Here is a 20,468-nt window from a genome sequence, read left to right on the forward strand (position 1 = left end):
TAAGCATGGCATGCATCTTCATGGTATCTGAATACCTTTTAAGGTTTAAGTTGAGGCATTCAAGATTTCAGTAAGAGAGTCCAAAAGTCCTGCTGTTTTCCCTTTTGCCTGCAGCTTTACCAGTCAGCTAGGAAACCAAAATTTAGTTACTTGGAAAAGCCTCAGCAAAGACGGCAAGTTTGATTTTAATTGTACTTCTGCTGGAAGTGAGTTCCAGAGGCATTGTCTGCTACCAAGAAAACTACCACCAGCATCTCCAACCTTCACCATTCGCTTGTGACATAAACTACACAGTAGGTTGAGACACTGAGGCATCCTTTATGGTGACCTGGGCCTACACCATTTAGGGAGGCTGATCTGATCCATCTGATGGATGGCAGACTTTATACAGATGAAATTTACTCCTAGGGGAATTCTGTGCCACTGCACAAGCACAGAATTAATGTCCCCTGCAGATTTTACTCTTTCCCTGCAGAATAATTGGGTAGTGTTCCCAAGTAGGCGCATTTGGTTTAGGCATCGGGAGCAGCCAAAGGAGAAGTAAATCACCGCCTCAGGGTGTGGGGCTGGGCGGTGCGTGCAAGACTCTGTCCCTCACGCTTGCTATCTCAGTGCGCCCAGAGCCAGGGCATATTTAAGTGCTATTCCAGATCATGGCCTAACTTCACTCCTAAGAATGTGCTGCCCACAGCAAAGAAAAACCTGCAGCTGGCCTATGCTCACGGGGCTTAGGCTGCAAAGGCTATTTCATTGCTTTGTAGACTACCGGACTAGGGCTTGAGCCCAGGCTCTAGGACCCTGCAGGGGAGTCCACCCACTTCACAGGAGGTGTCTGTGTGTGTGTGTGTGTGTGTAGGCAGTGCAGGAGGATGGGGTGGGGAAATTATGTGTACACACATGCAGGGGTGTGCAGAAGAGAGGAAAAACAGGTCTGTGCACACAGGGGAATGTAGAGAATGCAAGCGGGGGAAACTTGGTGGGATGCACCAGGGAATACAGAGAGGTGCAAGAAGCAGGTGGCATTTGAAGGACGGGGTGGAGGATGGAAAAAACTGGGGTGTACACTCTGGCTGTTTTAAGTTGCTCTAGAAAACAAAGCAGTTGTAAACCCAATTTAACTGGCCAATATGTTCTGGCTTCTTGTGCTGCTTCAGAGTGGCAGGAAGCAGCCAGCGCATATTGGTGCAACTTATCATCAAAGACAACATTTTTTAAAAATGATATACGGTTGCTACTTCAAATCACTAGAAATATCACATGGTAACATTCTACTTGGGTTTTTTGTTCATTTATGGAATTTTTAATTAAAAAAACAAGGAAATTCCCAGATTAATTTTATCTTGGACCAAAACACTCACCATACCTGTACAGTTATTGCATGGTATCCCTATAGGACACAGTAAGGTGATTTGGGTGCCCTGGCAGCATTTTTCCATACATTAACATGTTTGGATTTACTGAAGTTTAATTTTAGCTCTGAATTTCCTGGATTTATTATATTTGGTTTGGGGATAATTGTGACATCTCTAATATATTTTACCCTATATACTGATATATATTGTTAACCTTAACTTCATCAAAAAGGAATTAACTCAGGTAAGTCCTATGTCCTATTATACAGGAGGTCAGACTAGATTATCACAATGGTTTCTATAATCTATGAATTTTAGAACCAGAAAATGGAATTTTTCATTCAAAAATGTTTTGACAATTTCAAGACTTTTTCTTCAACATTTTTTGAGTTGGGAGATTCATCAGAAGTGACCCCATTTCACAGAGGTTGTTTCGACGAATCAATATTTTTTGATGACCTTAATCTTTTTTGGTGCCTATAACCACCTGCAGAGTGTTAATTCCTTGAGTAAAATACGCACACAACCCTAATGGCTATTGTTTTTCCACAGGTACCAGAAGGTCTGATTCCAAGACATATGCTCTAAAAAGTGTGGATCTACAGAGATAATTCTCAAAAAGAGGAAGTGAATTTCATTGTGAGCCTTTTTATGAAAAGCGAAACTCACAGATTAACACATTTCTTACCTGAATTAATACTTTAAACCATTAAATTTAGCAAGCCCGTTAATTCTATGTATCCCTAAAATAAAGGCAATAGCAATAAAGGCAATTTCCTTAAAGTTTATAGGTTTAGTCATTATTATACCTGCCTTTATAATTAATCCAGTACATGTAGGTCTAGATCCAAAACCCAGTGAAATCAATGGATAGACTACTATTCGCTTAATAGGCTTTAGATCAGGCCCTTAATCAGCCAGTTGTGTGATTTGGTGTGTGATTGCTCTTAAATTAGTAAACTTGCCTATGTTGGTGATTATCTAAGATATCACCTTGATCACGTTTGCATTAAAATCAATACATGCAGCAGTCGTCTTCAGAAGTGCCCTTAAATCTTAATCAATAATGATAGTGAGACAGTACTTTTTATTTGAGATGTCCCTTAAATTAATACACATTTTCACTTAAATCAGTTAAATTTTCTGTAGTAATTGTGTGGCAGGTTCTAATAGTTTTCTTTCCACCACTTCTTTTGACCTTCAGTCTCCTGTTTTAAAATCCTAGATCCCTAAACAATCTCAACAGTTTCACTTTCTGTTTAAGTACTTGTTCAAACTGAGTTGAGCTTTGCATAGTATTGCAAAAATATTTGGGATTCACTTGGGATGCATTTAGACACTTCTCCCCACTCACGGCTTTTTTGAGGGGTAGAAAGAAGGGGAAGCAGGCAGTGATACTCAGGATCTTAAAAAAATAGTAGTTTTGGTCAGGATTTATTTTAGCAGGGAAGGGAGTGATCAGAGGGCTGTTATAACTTAAATTGTAAAGTTCTTTATTATTTATTTCTTTAAAAATACTTGAATAAAAATGAATACAGCAGAAATGATGCTAACTTTTCCATATCACAGATGATAGCGGACCATGCAGAATTGTTTTCTATTATTTCCCCACATGAAAAATAGTGGGCTAGATCCTCAGCTGGCATAAGTCAGCACTGCTGCACAGGAGTCAATAGGACTACACTAGTTTGTACTAGCTGAGAACCTGGCCACAGTGGGGTTTTTCCAACTATTTCATGTATCTAATCAATCAATATACAGTTACATTTGCGACATATTCAACACATGGTGACAACAGACCAGTATTATTTACTCCACAAATAGAATTCCTTTTCAAAGGGTTCAGAAAGGTCCATTGTATCCCCTCTGTTTACAGTATAACATCCTGTAACCCACATTTAATACACACAGCAACAAGGATTCCAAAAAATAATTTAAGCTGGTGTTATATTGTGTTTGTTAAGACTGTTTCCTCTGTGGCAGTTTCTATACATTTGTATTGCCATATGCTTATATAAGAACACAGATGAGAGCAAGTCAGAAAGGATAAAGCTTATCTCATTTATAATCCAGAACAGAAAATCCTCTTTGATTCAGTACCTGGGAATTTTCTGAACTGAACATCATAGTGTACTAACTAGAATAATTTCACAGTGAATTTCAGACATATGAATCAGTAACCATCTGCCATGTAATGTCTCTTGCAATGCTAGAATATTTTAAAGTTTTAACATGCATACACAGATCGTACATGCCAAATTTCAAGTGACAAAAACTACAGGAACCTGAGTTGGAGAGTCAGTCAATCTCTCTCTCGTAAATCATCTACAAAATAATCATGTGATCAGACAAATAGTCTTCTCTATTCTGATAATATAACCCAAACAGAGACCTGCACATTGAGATGCACTTACCTTTCAGCGTCTCAATTTCTGATTACCAGTAAAGCCACAACAAACACCCTATGCAAGAATTTTGTTACCCCTTCTGAAATACTAGCAAGGATCTGAAAGAGAATACTGACTTTGTTGGTGAAAATACTATGAGTTGTATTTCTACCACTTAGAATTAAGACAACAACAAAACCCCACAGTAGATGAGACATCCCTCCAGATCCCCCTTCCTATTAGAGAAGACAATACCTATATTTATTTCAGACTTTTGGAAGGAAGGTCAAACTGAGTCTATCTAGGTCTAAGGTGAGTGTACACAGCAAGGAGTTGAGAAGAAACTGCTTACACTAAGAGTCGTCGTGTTGTAATTCCAAATCTTGATCTTAGATATACCAAAGTCACGTGACCGGCTGGGATTGCGGATAACAAAGTAAAGCTGAACTGGCGCATGAAAAGGGCACGTCCACAGGAAACGCTCCTTGGTGCTCTAAAACACGAACAAGCAGAGATTGTTAGTAATAGGCTTTTCTTCTCCTGAAGCAAAGTAGTTGTGATTAACTCACAGCTCACCAGAAAAAGGGAGCAGAGAGCCCAAGTCACAGGAACAACAAATTGACAGACAAGACTGCTATAGAGAAAGCAAAAGGAAAAAACCTTTAACCCCAGGCTCCAAAGTGTACATTCTACTCTCCTGCCTGCAGAAAAGCACAGAGCAGATGGGCTGTTAAATATAGGTCTGCTACCTGCTGTGCTTGTGAGAAGTTTGCATGCTCACCAGTGCTCAGACTGTCTGCAATGCTTTGTACATGCAGGGTCAAAACCAGTCCACAGTTTATTTTAATCAAATTAATCAGCTTTGCAAGTTGAGGAGGGCGGGAGGGGAAGGGAGTATGATTTGTGCCCACCGGACACTGAGAAAAAAGATTAATACAATTTCTGAAGGTACATTTCTGGTTTAACTCTTGGGAATAAGGGACTCTACGTTATTTTCTGTACTGCTCATGCTTTAACAGACTCCTTTGCAGACAATTTTAGACCTAGAGCTTACAGATCTACAGAGGTGTGTGCTTGATGTTTTTGAAGCCTCACAGAGAATCACGTTATGGATTTGAGTAGACATCTGCGTATGGACAAAGGGGATTAAAAAACACAAGAATGTAGCAACCTCTGTAGCCTGCAATGATCTACCTCCGCATGTGCAGCTACTGAGTTTATATCACGGGGTCAGAGAGCAAAACCCATAATCCCCACCCCAGTTACTGAGACCCTCCTGTGCTCTTACACTGTCAACAGCAGGGAAAAGAGTAAGAAGCAAGGGGTTTCAAAAGCCAAGAGGAAAAGGGTGGGACATGTTCTGGCAACCAGAAAAGATGGTGTATTTTGGCAGCTATAGGTAAAGTCAGGTGAGGGTGCACAGTATGAGAACTTCTTGAAAATTTTCTGTTGAACAGTTTTTTCAACAGAAAACTGAGTTTTTGACAAGAATTTATTGTGAAAAGTGTGCTTTCTGTGGACATTTTTTTATTTTTGGTCAAAATTGAATGACCAACCTCCAAAATATTTCAGACAAACCCCCAAATATTTCAATTTAGAAATGGTGCTGCAGTCCCACAAGAGAGTTCACTTGTCTCATATTCCCTTTTCCCTCTATTTCTGACCAGCTCAATATAGGAGGGTTTCAGAGTGGTAGTGGGTTTTAGAAAGTTGGGGAATGGGAGTCACTAGAGTGGTGGGGGGGACTGACTTTGACTTTTTCCATTCCTCCAAAGCACTCCTTTTTCTCTTGACCACTTCATTCTCCTCTTTAAAATTCTTCCACTGAAGTTGATGTGGAAGTCATTAGAAAGTTAAAATTTTTATTCTTGCCTTCAAGGCTGCAGGCAGCTCTGCTCCTGCTTATAGTTTGCAAGAACCACACAAACCTCAGCCTCTTTTGTTCTCAGTGAAAGGTGTATGTCTTAAAACTTGCCTTTGACCATATAGACACATAACACAGAGTACATGTAATTTATAAAAAAAAAAAAACACATACCACCAAAACAAAACATTATACTGCACACACAATTTTCCCCTGGGAAGAGCATGATAGAAAGATCAAACCACATGTGATAGATGTTAGTCACATTGCACCATTCTGGAAGATATGCAGTATAAGAACTTGCATAGAATAGGACAGAATAATATGCCGCACATCACTGTTACATCTGAGTGGCTCACATATACTAATCAATTTATCTTCAGACAGTGTGTGAAGGAGAGAAGTACAGTATTATCTCTATTTTACAAACTGGGAACTGAGGCTCAGAGAGATTAAGGGTAAATTTTTCAAAAAGCACCTACGTCACTTAGAACCTGAAGTACAATTGACTTTCAGTAGAACTTAAAGACTTCTGAAAATTTTATCTCAAGTGACTTGCTGAAAGTCACACAGTGAGTGTATGGCCAAGGTGAAATCCTAGCCCTATAGAACAAAATTGTAGTTTTGCCACCGATCTCAATGGGACCAGGATTTCATCCCATAACTCTTGAGTTCAATGGCTGTACCACAGAGCATCCTTTCTCCTCTCCCACCTCTCTCTGCCTCAACTTCATCCAATGTTTCCAAGCTGCACACCCCTTTTGTTCAATTCTTTCACTCATCTTCATGCCACTCCTATGCCTGGAACACCTTGTCTTTCTACTCCATCCATGACTGCCCTTGGCAAAAGGTTAGCAGTGGGGTGCCCCAAACTTCTGTCCTAAGATCAGTGTTTAATATATATTAGGAGTCTGGAAAAAGAAGTGAAGGTGCAAAATTTTCAGAAGACACAATTATTTAGGTTAATCACTAGAAGAAAAATAAGGAAATGCAGAAGAGTCACAAGACTTTCCAGAAAAATTCTATCTTGGCAGATAGATGCATTACATTGTAGTCCATTGTTTTATAAATTGAATGTGCTCCTGTATTTAAAGCCTGTATTACAGTGCAAACACACAAGGAGAGAGAATTACAGTCTCCTGACTTTTGAGCACAAAATTCTGCAAATCCTAAACAATACATTACATACATTTAAAATCACTGAATAAGTGGTGAAATTCAGGTTTAAATTTTTTAGAAAGAAAATAACTTACTGAGAGATCATAAACTATAAAGAAAACTATTGAAATGAGGGAGGTCTGTACAGGTGGGATGAGGGGAGCTTACATTCAGGGTTCTATTGACCAGGCAAGAGAGATCCCCTGGAGAGTCAGCATTTCGGATATCCACATCGTGAGGAGACACAAACATCCTGATAGCATGTAAATCGAAGAATTCCACCTCCGTCAAGCCCACATTGACTGCATTCCCCCAATTGGAGAGGATTTCCATAGTCACATAAATGGCATCCTGTACTTCTGCCTTTGTTTGCAGCTGATCCTAAAAGAGAGATTGTTTATACACATAGATTATATACACAAAATATAGTAAAAGGATGTTATGGTTGCAAAGTCAGGCACTCGGAAGTTAGGAAATGTCAGAATTAAGGTTGTCTAGGTAATGTTCATTTTGACCTCATGTGCATTATAATAGTCCTGCCCAACATCACACAGAAAGCCTATTGGAGAGTAAAGACTAGAACTCAGCACTCCTGGGGCCCAGTCCAGTCCCAAGCATTTAAACACAAGAGACTCTCCTTTCTCTTCTTGCCACTCTCTGCCTCATTCGCTTCATTCTGTACAGTGAGTCAGGCAGGCATGTTCTGTAGAACAAATAGTATGTGAGCTGTAAGTAAAAACTGCCTCTGACAGCATATGCCTATGGGAGTCAAACTGAAGTTGCACAAACAACAAATATTTTGGCACCTTCTAATTTCTGGGTGCGTGGCTTTGCAACCATAATGATCATTTAATGTATTTTTGGTATGTAATTCTTAATTTTGTTAAAAACAATAAAAAAGAATGGTTACTTACCTTATAGTAATTGTGGTTCTTTGAGATGTGTTATCCAAATCGATTTTACTCTTGGTGCGAATATGCCCAATGCATGTGAGATACGATTATTTTGGCCAGCAGAATCCATTGGGGCCATGCCTGCACCCTTTACTTCCTTATACCCCTCCAACATACCCATTTGAAGCCATATGGGGTGGAGCAGGCCCAACCCTCCCACAGTTCCTTCACCATTACAGAATCCCTGAGGAGTAGAACTTTGCAGTAGCAGGGTAGAAGGGCGGGTTGTGGAATACATGTGGACAACAAATCTCAAAGAACCACAGTTACTGTAGGGTAAGTAGCCATTTCTCCTTCAAGTGATTGATCACATAGATTCCACTCTTGGTGACCAACAAGCAATTATCTGTTTGATTGGAGGTGGGCAGTAGGAGTCAAAAGGGCTGTAGGACAGCTCTACCAAAATGGGCATCCAATCTGGAAGTGTCTATCATGAAATAGAAGTGTTTTGTAAATGTGTGGACCAAGCTCTATGTAACTGCTCTAGCCCTAGCCCTACAGATTTCAGAAATAGGGACATTCTTCAAACAGGCAGCTCTAATGTGGTTAGGTGGACCTAAGCTGGCTAATTCATAACTTACATTATGAATACATAACATAATTACATAACATACAACTCCTTATACAGTTAGAGACCCACTTAGATAAGCTCTGAAGATATTGCTTGACTTATAACCATCTCTGCAAAGGCCACATAGAGCCGCAGTACATTTCTGAGTGGTTGTTGTCATGTCAGTACTACATGAAGTGTGTGAATTTTAGCTTCCCCCAACGTTGAGCAAGTCTCGGGAAAGAAAACTAGGAGATGAATAAATTGGTATGCATGGAACTCAAACAATTTTGGGTAGGGAATTGGGTTGAGACCTGAGGATGATGTTGTCCTTATGAGATACTGTATAAGGGGGACCCGCCATGAGGACCAGAATATCTCCTGCCCTCAGGGCCGGTGCTACCATTAAGACGAACTAGGCGGTTGCCTAGGGCACCAAGATTTGGGGGCGTCAAAAAGTGGTGCCCTCAATTTTTTTTTTACAGCAATCCTCCCCAAGCGCGCGGTCGCCGCTCCACTTCTCCCACCTCCTAGGCTTGCAGCGCCAATCAGCTGTTTGGCACCATAAGCCTGGGAGGAGAGGAGAGGAGAGGAGAATTAGAGCGGGGGCAGCATGCTCGGGGAGGAGGCAGAGCAGAGGTGAGCTGGGGTGGGGAGCTGCCGCACGGCTCCCCAGGGGAGGGGAACTGCCGCGGGCAGGGGGCACCCCAGGGCGGGGGGGGGGGGGGGCTGCGGCAGGGCGGGGGGGGGGGGGGGGGTGCAAGGTGGAAGTTTCGCCTAGGCCGTGAAACTTCCTTGCACTGGCCCTGCCTGCCCTTCAAGCTGATGTAATGGTGTGAGATCCCTACCCTTATAGTCACCCTTTTTACAAGACTATGATAAATTTTGTACAAAGTATGCCTTGTAAGGTATCATTTGAAAAGTCATAATTTGCTGAACATTATCATCCTGGTAAAATATGTGTGACAGCACTGTATGTAAAGTTATACAATTTTACTCTATAAGACATGTTCCAAGTCTGGGGAAATAGCTTCAAACAAGTTCCCCAGAGACAGACTAGCCAACACCTCAACCAGGTGTCAACATAATCAATCCCTGATTAAGCGGCCATTCTTTGACAGGAAGATGGGTGTGAGCAAGAAATCTACATCTTGCCAATGGAACAGCTGGAGGTTCCTATGCAAACAGACTTTCTGCCTCCTGAACCTCAGTTGGAGATGATTTTCAAAGAGGAAAATAACTATAAGAAGTGAGAACAGAGGACACAAATCATATGTCCATTCATCTGTACTCACTGCATCGACAACACTTGAAAGACAAAGGAAGCATGATTTGACTTGGGGGAGATCCTGTCTGGAAAATTCAGCCAGTAAGACAGCTAGAACATGTAGTGAGAGAGACTTTCACTTTGAATTCATGTAGCTTGTTCAGTTAGGTATTAGTTTGCGTTTTACCTTTTATTTCTTTGTAACCAATTCTGACTTTTATGCCTCATTACTTGTAATCAATTAAAATCTTCCTTTCTGTAGTTAATAAACTTGTTTTCTGGTTTTATCTAAACCAGTGTGTTTGGATTGAAGTGTTTGGGAACTTCATTTGGGATAACAAAATGTGTGCATATCATTTTCTATTAATGGAATGACAGATTTTCTATGAGCTTGTACTTTCCAGGCAGATACTGGGCAGTACAAGAGGCACATTTCTGGGGACAACTGTGAGGGAATCACAGGCCCTGAGACTGATGGTGATCCAGAGGAGCCCCCCCCCACCCCCCATCCCTGAGTGAAAGGTGACTGTTACCAAAGTCTTTGTAGATAGAGGTGTGGAGAAGGGTACTCCTCTGTACCCGTGAAGAGGGTTTTTCCACCAGTTTAATGAGGACTTTATGTGGGACCTTGTCCAGCATGTCCACATGGTGTCTGCTGGATAGATACTAATTTCAACCATCCTTTTATGGAGCATAGGTGAAGTCTGCAAACTGCATAACATAGGTGCATGAGTCCATGAATCCCAGCAGACTAAGGCATACTCTTACTGATATTTTTGAATGATCTTCAAGGTGGTTAATGAGGCTTACTGTTATCTGGAACCCTTCCTATGGAAGGTAAGCTCTCACTGACCTGGAGTCTAACACTGCACCTCTGAACTCTATGCTTTGAGTTGGAATCACTGTGGAGTTTTATATGTTGGCTTTGAGTCCCAGTGAGGTGAAGAGCTATAAGGTTACTTGCATTGAGTTGGTCACCTGTTGGATGATCTCCTTGAATCAGCTAGTCTCTGAGGTATAGGTAGACTTGGTTTCCTTGTCTCCTTAGGTGAGCTGCCATGAATGCCAAGTACTTGGTGAATACCCTTAGTATTGTGGAAAGACCAAAGGGCAGGACTCTGTACTGATAATTAGATGTTTCTACAAGGAATCTGAGGTACTTCCTGTGCTGGATGAATAGATAAGTGGAAATAGGCCTCTTGCAGGTCAAGAGCCATGAACCAGTCCTGGAGATCTAAGGGAGGAATTATGGATGGGTGAGGCATGGGAGCCAGCAAACAGAACTGTAAACAGAGGCGTTTGAGTGGGAGTTCTGTTGGAGGAGAAAGGAGGAGGAAAGCCCCTGGTCCTTAGGGTGTGATGGTCTATACCAGTGGTAGGCAATCTATGGCACGCATGCCAAAGGCGGCACGTGAGCTGATTTTCAGTGGCATTCACACTGCCCGGGTCCTGGCCACCGGTCCGGGGGGCTCTGCATTTTAATTTAATTTTAAATAAAGCTTCTTAAACATTTTAAAAACCTTATTTACTTTACATACAACAATAGTTTAGTTATATATTATAGACATATAGAAAGAGACCTTCTAAAAAGGTTAAAATGTATTACTGGCACGCGAAACCTTAAATTAGAGTGAATAAATGAAGACTTGCCAAAAGGTTGCCGACCCCGGTCTATACTATCGTGTTCACCACTTTTACAAAACTATGATAAATTTTGTATAAAGTATTCCTTGTTAGGTATCATTTGAAATGTCATAATCTACTGAAGGTTATTGTCCTGGTAAAAATGTGTGTATCAGTGCTGTATGTAAAATCACAAGATTCTATAACATTGTAATAACTTGCTCCAAGGTTAAAAAAAAGCAAGCCCAAATCAGTTTTTATCGACAAAGACAATGGGAAGATGTGAACGTTAAAGAGGTCCCTAGCGAGACCCAAATCTGCTCCTGGGGTCTGTAGCATACCCCAAGCACTATCCCAAGATAACCTCTAGTACAGGGGTGGACAAACTACAGCCCACAGGCCACATCTGGCCCGAGGGACCATCCTGCCCGGCCCCCGAGCTCCTGGCCTGGGAGGCTAGCCCCCGGCCCCTCCCCTGCTGTCCCCCCTCCTCCGCAGCCTCAGCTCGCTCACTCCGCCGCCGGCGCAATGCTCTGGGTGGCGGGGCTGTGAGCTCCTGGGGCAGTGCAGCTGCAGAGCCCGGCCTGACCCAGTGCTCTGTGCTGCGTGGTGGAGACAGCCACTGGTGCTCCAGGCAGCGCGGTAAGGGGGCAGGGAGCAGGGGAGGTTGGATAGAGGGCAGGGGAGTTCGGGGTGGTGGTCAGGGGGCGGGGTTGTGGATGGTGGTTGGGGGAGAAATAGGGGGTTGAATTGGGGCAGGGGTCCCAGGGGGCAGTCAAGGGGGGGGGGTTGGATGGGGTAGCAGGGTGCAGTCAGGGGACAGGGAGAAGGGGTGGTTGGAGGGGGAAGGGGTCCCGGGGGGGCTGTCAGGAATGAGAGGAGGGGTTGGATGGGGCGGCGGAGGACCGGGGGCAGTCAGGGGACAGGGAGCAGGGATGTGTGGATGGGGCAGGAGTCCCAGAGGGGCCGTCAGGGAACAGGGGGGGTTGGATGAGGCAGGAGTCGGGGGGGCAGATAGGAGGTGGGGGTCGAGCCACGACCCCCTCCCCTAACCGGCCCTCCATACAATTTACGAAACCTGATGCAGTCTTCAGGCCAAAAAGTTTGCCTGCCCCTGTTCTAGTAGCTTTCTTTCCCAAAGTGATTTTGACTGAAATACACTCTGTTTTATCCATTCCATCACTTCTGATTTCTTTATAGTCTACCTCATCATTAATATACAATGCTACAATCCACCACCTTTACTTTTATTTCTGTCTTTCCTGAACAGCACATACACTTCAATCCCTGTACTCCAATCATGACTTCTATTCCATCATGTTTCTGTTATCCCGATAATATCTGATTTCACTTCCTGCACCAGTAGTTCTAGTTTCTCCATTTTGTTACCCAGGCTCCTTGCTTTGGTGTACAAACATCTTAGTTGTTTCTGCTAGGCTTTGCCCACATTCCTTGAGTACAGTCATTCTACAGCTAGAATCGCCTACCTGACTGCTAGCTTCATTGCTATCAGCACTATTTTTCCTCTTGATGTCCATTCTCCTACACACTGCTGTTCCTTTCTCAATGGGGACCTGGTCTTTTTTGGAACTGGCTCCTCAGATACAGAGTCTGTGCTCAACTTTTTGGGAGTCTTCCCTGCATGCTCCAAAGGCTTCCCTTTCTTAGCAGACGCATGCCCCAATGTTGACGTGGCGCTGAATCTGTCCAGGGACAGACATACATGGGGTGTCTCCTGACCTGGCTCAGAGGGTGGTTGCAGGGAATGTTCCATCACCAACAGTCTGAGCTTTATTTCCCTGTTCTTCCTAGCCCTGAACTTAAGAGCTAAACAAAAAGAACACTCCTGGAAGATGTGGGACTCCCACAAGCAATGGACACAGTTGAAATGTCCATCAATATAGCCTCCTGGGAAAAGAGGCAGTATTTGAAGCCTGGCAAACCAGGCATACCTCATCAGGAGAAGACAAGTCTCCTGGAGAAACAGAGAGGGGAAACAGTCCTCTCACCTAAATTAACTATCTATACCAGTGGTGGGCAACCTGCGGCCTGTCAGGGTAATCCGCTGGTGGGCCACGAGACAGTTTGTTTACATTGACCGTCGCAGGCACATCCGCCCGCAGCTCCCAGTGGCCGTGGTTCGCCGTTCCCGGCCAATGAGAGTTGTGGGAAGTGGCGGCCACCACTGATCTATACCAATACTATTAACAACTTTAAACTAAATAACTTTGATGGGAAAACGGTAAAGAGAAATGGCTGAGTATCCTCTATGAAGACAAACTAGTGTTCTTCCTCAGGTCGAGGCAGCAGAGAAGGAACTGAGGGGAGTTTCCTCATACACCTCATATATCCACGGTGTCTGGCACAAGGAGATATAGGGCACATGTGCAGGCTGAACAGGCACTGCTAGATAGAAATCATTGATCAAGGGCTCGAGAGGCACATGAATACCTGAAGTGGAGCACTCACAGGGACAATACTTGAAGAAGTTAAAGCTCCCTCAGGGACTGCTCTGATTTATGCTGGAAGCCACATGACCCACAAGCAGCCCAGAATCTGAAAGGTACAAAGGGGCTTTATAGCCTCCTTTACCCCCTTTCTCTCCAGGTGGCATCTTTTCCACTCAGCTTCCGGAAAGCATCACAGAATCTAGTGGATGATTCAATTCCTAGGTCTGCTAGAATTAACCTTTGCAATCTTTCAGTTACTCCATCTGTAAAATAAAGGAGGAATGATACTTGCCTCGTAAGATAGGTGTATGAGGCAGTGGCAAAACTAGCTATTTTCCCCTAAAGAAATGGTTGAGCTATTTTTGGTTAAACGTTCTTAAAAGAATTTAAGAAAATTTCAGCCTGAAGAGTTAAAGTTTGACAAAGTTTGACAAGAAGTATAGTTAGGCAACCCTAACTATAGTTGTTGGTAGGAGTTCCACCTATAATACACACACATACCCTCTCTCTGACCAATCATCATCTGAAAGACAGCAGGTTTTCAGGTATGGTCCTTCTGCCCTTTTATTATATACATGAGCAACTACAGCAGTTGTAACAATGGTTGCGAGCCTTGGATCCTTATTAACAAAGTGTGGGGTTCTTTAGGGAGTCTATGGGAGTTAAGCACCCAAACCCCTTTGAAATTCAATGAGATTTTTGGCATCTAACTCGCTTAGGTTCCCTACAAAATCCTAGTAAAAAAATCTGAGCAGTGACGGACGGAATGGTGTGCAGAGAACCAATCCAGACAACTGGATTCACTTGCAGAGCAAGTGCTCTCCTCGCTACACATCCCTGGAGACAAAATTGAGTTTGAAGATCAGAAAATTACTCAAAAGCCTGATTAGTCTGTTAGTGACTTTCTGACTCTCCATTCAGACAAACAGACGTATTGAACTTAGTGTATGTATTGGCTATGAGCTCTGTAAGGTCCAAGGGCAGGATTTTGGTTCCTTACCAAAAAACCTTGGGAGGATCAAGAAGAACTAGACTTTTAATTAATTGAATGATGCAAGTAATCCATCAGCAGCAGGTATATATTCAGTAAAAGCTGGAGGTGACAACAGAGCTTTTGAAAGCAGACACTGGAGCATCTATATAATAAGATTTTTGGATTGTCACTTTGAATGTCACTCTGAAGCCTAGAATGTCTGTAGAGTCAGTATGTAGTGATGGAACAGCTACAACCATGGCTGAGAATTCTTTTTGCTCAAAATAATCACCAGTTTCAATCATCATGGGGAGTTACAGTGTGTTACCATCTAATTTCAAAGTTCTCAGCCATTTTGACTTTACAAATTACATGCATGTGACAGCAAGACATGTATCTATGCCATGCCAAAAGTCTTAAATCATGGTGAAATCAGAGACAACTCAACCAATAACCACCCTTATTCTACAGATCATTTACATGCAACTATTCCATTGGTTGTATGGGGGAGACTGCACAGATGATGGATTACTTGGACCAACTGCCACACCCATGGGGCAGCACAAGCTTTCAGCTACTGGTTTTAATATAATTAGTCTATCCATAAAGTCATTTGTTTTTCATAGATGTTATTCACTCTAGGACACAAATGCTATTTCAGATCAGTTTGGGTGGAGGGAGAAGGTAAATGTAGAAGATATAGTTTTATACAAAATCATAATCTCTGGCTAGTTCTCTCTTGAGTAACACTAACCTAGAGCTGCTGTGAGAGGATTCAGCCTTCAATAAGATGCAGAAAAAGAAGCAAACCTGTGGAATATATAGAAACCACAGAGCTAAATCTGCATAACAAGACTCCAATAACTTGCACAGTGTGAACCTACTTCCTGTTGTGTCTATGGTGTGTCTATGGAGCAAGAGTTGCAAGTGACTTTGAAAAAAATAAATGTTAAATGACAAGGTTTGAAATGATGAAACAGGTTTTGCACAGGTGCAATATAAACATTTACTTAGGGTTTCTAATTCTTTGTGCCACTATACAACTGCATTTTCCAAACGCATATGACCAGCAGGACCCATATGATCCCTTCTCACCGCAAGAGAGTGAGGCCCTAGCAATTCAGTAGTCCAAGGAAGCCCCATGCCCATAGCTGCGCCTGCTCCCTGAGACATGTTGAAGTCATGTTTCCTGTGCCCTCTCCCATAAGGCCACAGGTCATTCAAAGTACCACTTTTTCATTTTGGTTTCTAATAAAATCTGGATAGCAGAATAGTTACAAAGCTGTGATTATTCCACCTATCTGTACAAGCCTTATTTCTCACCACAGAATCTGGCTCCAGTTCCTCAGTAGGTAGGACTTTGTGACTGTGGCAGGTAGAACAGCTCTCAATTTCCTGCAGGAGTTTCAAAAGTTTCTTCTGTTGCCTGAAACATAGTTAAACTTTTAGGAATTTTGTTTCTAAATCTTTTACTTGGAAAAAAAGTACTGAGTTAGAGTAAAGGTGAAGAAAACTCAGAATGAAAAAAACCCCACCTAACTCATGCAGGACATTACAATTATTTAAAAAAACCCTATTAGAAGCCCATGAAATTCAGACAAAGATGTACTTAAAAAGCAATGCAAACATTGCTTTATTTCTGCCCTCGTATCGATAGCAGCAGCATTTTTCTTTGTTTCCCACATACTTGCTTTGTAAGATGTGCTATTTTTAGATAAAGGATTTTTCTTAAGGGCTTATTCACAGAAGGGGAATTTAATCACAGTTTATAAGTACCTACACATGGGAAGATATTTGATACCAGAGGGCTCTTTAACCTACATGTAAGTACCTATATGGGGAACAAATATTTAATAGTGGGCTCTTCAATCTTGCAGAGAAAGGTATAACACAATGTAATGGCTGGAAGTTGAATCTAGACAAATTCAGAGTGGAAATAAGTGTACATTTTTAACAGTGAGAGTAATTAACCACTGGAACAACTGAACAAGGGCTGTGGGGGATTCTCCATCACTGACAATTTTTAAAAAAAAGATTGGATGCTTTCTAAAAGATATTCTCTAGGAATTATTTCAGAGAAGTTCTCTGGCCTGTGCTATAGATTCATAGATTCCAAGGACAAAAGGGACCACTGTGACCATCTAGTCTGACCTCCTGTATAACAAGCCTTATTTCCAATCTGAATTTGTCTAGCTTCAATTTCATGTTATACCTTACTCTGCTAGATTGAAGAGCCCACTATTCAAATATTTTTCCCCGTGTAGGTACTTATATAATGTAATCAAGTCACCCCTTAACCTTCTCTTTGATAAACTAAACAGATTGAGCTCCTTGAGTCTATCACTATAAGGCATATTTTCCTACGAGCAATTCCTGGACAGTGTCCATGTGGAGACAGCTGAGGTAGCTGTCCCAGGACACAGGACTGCTGATACACCACTGGTGGAGGAGGAGATGGCTCAGGGTGGACACTGGCAGCTGGTTACTTCTGGCAGCAGGCAGTGCTCCACCCCTGCTCCAAACCCTCCCGCTGTGGTAATAGGTAACCGTTATGCTCTTCTTGATACAGGAAAGAAGGCATCACCCCCTACAGTAAAGGAGGAGAAGCCTCGTACCCCTAAGGCTGGGAGGTCTGCTGCCACCACTGCGAATAGGAAACGTAGGGTAGTGGTGGTCGGAGACTCTCTGCTGAGGGGGACGGAGGCGCCCATCTGTCGCCCTGACATTTCATCTCGGGAGGTATGCTGCCTGCCGGGAGCCCGTATCCGAGACGTTACGGAGGCATTGTCGAGGATTATCCAGCCCTCTGACTACTACCCCATGCTACTCATCCATGTGGGCACAAATGATACTGCGCGGTGTGACACTGAGCGGATCAAGAGTGACTACAGGGCTCTGGGAGTACGGGTGAAGGAGTTTGGAGCGCAGGTGGTATTCTCTTCGATTCTTCCTGTCAAAGGTAGGGGCCCGGGCAGAGACAGATGCATCATGGAGGTGAATGCCTGGCTGCGAAGATGGTGTCGCCAGGAGGGCTTTGGCTTCCTAGACCACGGGATGCTATTTGAGGAAGGACTGCTAGGCAGAGATGGTGTTCACCTTTCGAGGAGGGGAAAGACCCTATTTGGACACAGACTGGCTAACCTAGTGAGGAGGGCTTTAAACTAGGTTCGACGGGGACAGGTGAGCAAAGCCCGCAGGTAAGTGGGGAACATGGAGACCTGGGAGATGGGTCGGAGACGAGAGGGAGTGTGGGCTTTATTGGCAGAGAGAAAGGAGGGTCAGGACAAAACCGGGAGGAAAGATCAAACCAGTATCTTAGATGCCTATATACAAATGCGAGAAGTATGGGTAATAAGCAGGAAGAACTGGAAGTGCTAATAAATAAATACAACTATGACATTGTTGGCATCACTGAAACTTGGTGGGATAATACACATGATTGGAATGTTGGTGTGGATGGATACAGCTTGCTCAGGAAGGATAGACAGGGGAAAAAGGGAGGAGGTGTTGCCTTATATATTAAAAATGTACACACTTGGACTGAGGTAGAGATGGACATAGGAGACGGAAGTGTTGAGAGTCTCTGGGTTAGGCTAAAAGGGGTAAAAAACAAGGGTGATGTCATGCTAGGAGTCTACTACAGGCCACCTAACCAGGTGGAAGAGGTGGATGAGGCTTTTTTTAAACAACTAACAAAATCATCCAAAGCCCAAGATTTGGTGGTGATGGGGGACTTCAACTATCCGGATATATGTTGGGAAAATAACACAGCGGGGCACAGACTATCCAACAAATTCTTGGACTGCATTGCAGACAACTTTTTATTTCAGAAGGTTGAAAAAGCTACTAGGGGGGAAGCTGTTCTAGACTTGATTTTAACAAATAGGGAGGAACTCGTTGAGAATTTGAAAGTAGAAGGCAGCTTGGGTGAAAGTGATCATGAAATCATAGAGTTTGCAATTCTAAGGAAGGGTAGAAGGGAGAACAGCAAAATAGAGACAATGGATTTCAGGAAGGCGGATTTTGGTAAGCTCAGAGAGCTGATAGGTAAGGTCCCATGGGAATCAAGACTGAGGGGAAAAACAACTGAGGAGAGTTGGCAGTTTTTCAAAGGGACACTATTAAGGGCCCAAAAGCAAGCTATTCCGCTGGTTAGGAAAGATAGAAAATGTGGCAAAAGACCACCTTGGCTTAACCACGAGATCTTGCATGATCTAAAAAATAAAAAGGAGTCATATAAAAAATGGAAACTAGGACAGATTACAAAGGATGAATATAGGCAAACAACACAGGAATGCAGGGGCAAGATTAGAAAGGTAAAGGCACAAAATGAGCTCAAACTAGCTAAGGGAATAAAGGGGAACAAGAAGACTTTTTATCAATACATTAGAAGCAAGAGGAAGACCAAAGACAGGGTAGGCCCACTGCTTAGTGAAGAGGGAGAAACAGTAACAGGAAACTTGGAAATGGCAGAGATGCTTAATGACTTCTTTGTTTCGGTCTTCACCGAGAAGTCTGAAGGAATGCCTATCCTAGTGAATGCTAATGGGAAAGGGGTAGGTTTAGCAGATAAAATAAAAAAAGAACAAGTTAAAAATCACTTAGAAAAGTTAGATGCCTGCAAGTCACCAGGGCCTGATGAAATGCATCCTAGAATACTCAAGGAGCTAATAGAGGAGGTATCTGAGCCTCTAGCTATTATCTTTGGAAAATCATGGGAGACGGGAGAGATTCCAGAAGACTGGAAAAGGGCAAATATAGTGCCCATCTATAAAAAGGGAAATAAAAACAACCCAGGAAACTACAGACCAGTTAGTTTAACTTCTGTGCCAGGGAAGATAATGGAGCAAGTAATTAAGGAAATCATCTGCAAACACTTGGAAGGTGGTAAGGTGATAGGGAACAGCCAGCATGGATTTGTAAAGAACAAATCATGTCAAACCAATCTGATAGCTTTCTTCGATAGGATAACGAGTCTTGTGGATAAGGGAGAAGCTGTGGATGTGGTATACCTAGACTTTAGTAAGGCATTTGATACGGTCTCGCATGATATTCTTATCGACAAACTAGGCAAATACAATTTAGATGGGGCTACTATAAGGTGGGTGCATAACTGGCTGGATAACCGTACTCAGAGAGTTGTTATTAATGGTTCCCAATCCTGCTGGAAAGGCATAACGAGTGGGGTTCCGCAGGGGTCTGTTTTGGGACCGGCTCTGTTCAATATCTTCATTAACGACTTAGATATTGGTATAGAAAGTACGATTATTAAGTTTGCGGATGATACCAAACTGGGAGGGATTGCAACTGCTTTGGAGGACAGGGTCATAATTCAAAATGATCTGGACAAATTGGAGAAATGGTCTGAGTTAAACAGGATGAAGTTTAACAAAGACAAATGCAAAGTGCTCCACTTAGGAAGGAAAAATCAGTTTCACACATACAGAATGGGAAGAGACTGTCTAGGAAGGAGTACGGCAGAAAGGGATCTAGGGGTTATAGTGGACCACAAGCTAAATATGAGTCAACAGTGTGATGCTGTTGCAAAAAAAGCAAACGTGATTCTGGGATGTATTAACAGGTGTGTTGTGAGCAAGACACGAGAAGTCATTCTTCCACTCTACTCTGCTCTGGTTAGGCCTCAGCTGGAGTATTGTGTCCAGTTCTGGGCACCGCATTTCAAGAAAGATGTGGAGAAATTGGAAAGGGTCCAGAGAAGAGCAACAAGAATGATTAAAGGTCTTGAGAACATGACCTATGAAGCAAGGTTGAAAGAATTGGGTTTGTTTAGTTTGGAAAAGAGAAGACTGAGAGGGGACATGATAGCAGTTTTCAGGTATCTAAAAGGGTGTCATAAGGAGGAGGGAGAAAACTTGTTCACCTTAGCCTCT

At 42.8% G+C, this 20,468-nt stretch overlaps 1 protein-coding gene across 1 annotated transcript in view; it reads right to left on the reverse strand.

Moving 5' to 3' along the window:
* KIAA0556 (KIAA0556 ortholog) overlaps positions 1-20,468 on the reverse strand; it is a 190,311-nt gene that overhangs the window by 88,692 nt on the left and 81,151 nt on the right. Inside the window, exons 11-13 of the mRNA XM_029911288.1 lie at positions 15,901-16,003; positions 6,930-7,142; positions 4,092-4,232 (exon numbers count right to left, since the gene is read on the reverse strand). Coding sequence (XP_029767148.1) covers positions 4,092-4,232; positions 6,930-7,142; positions 15,901-16,003 — 457 coding nt within the window. The remainder of the gene's footprint in view (positions 1-4,091; positions 4,233-6,929; positions 7,143-15,900; positions 16,004-20,468) is intronic.

This window comes from Terrapene carolina, unplaced genomic scaffold, assembly GCF_002925995.2.
Source record: "Terrapene carolina triunguis isolate 2854851 unplaced genomic scaffold, T_m_triunguis-2.0 Scaffold93, whole genome shotgun sequence".
Lineage (NCBI taxonomy): Eukaryota > Metazoa > Chordata > Testudines > Emydidae > Terrapene > Terrapene triunguis.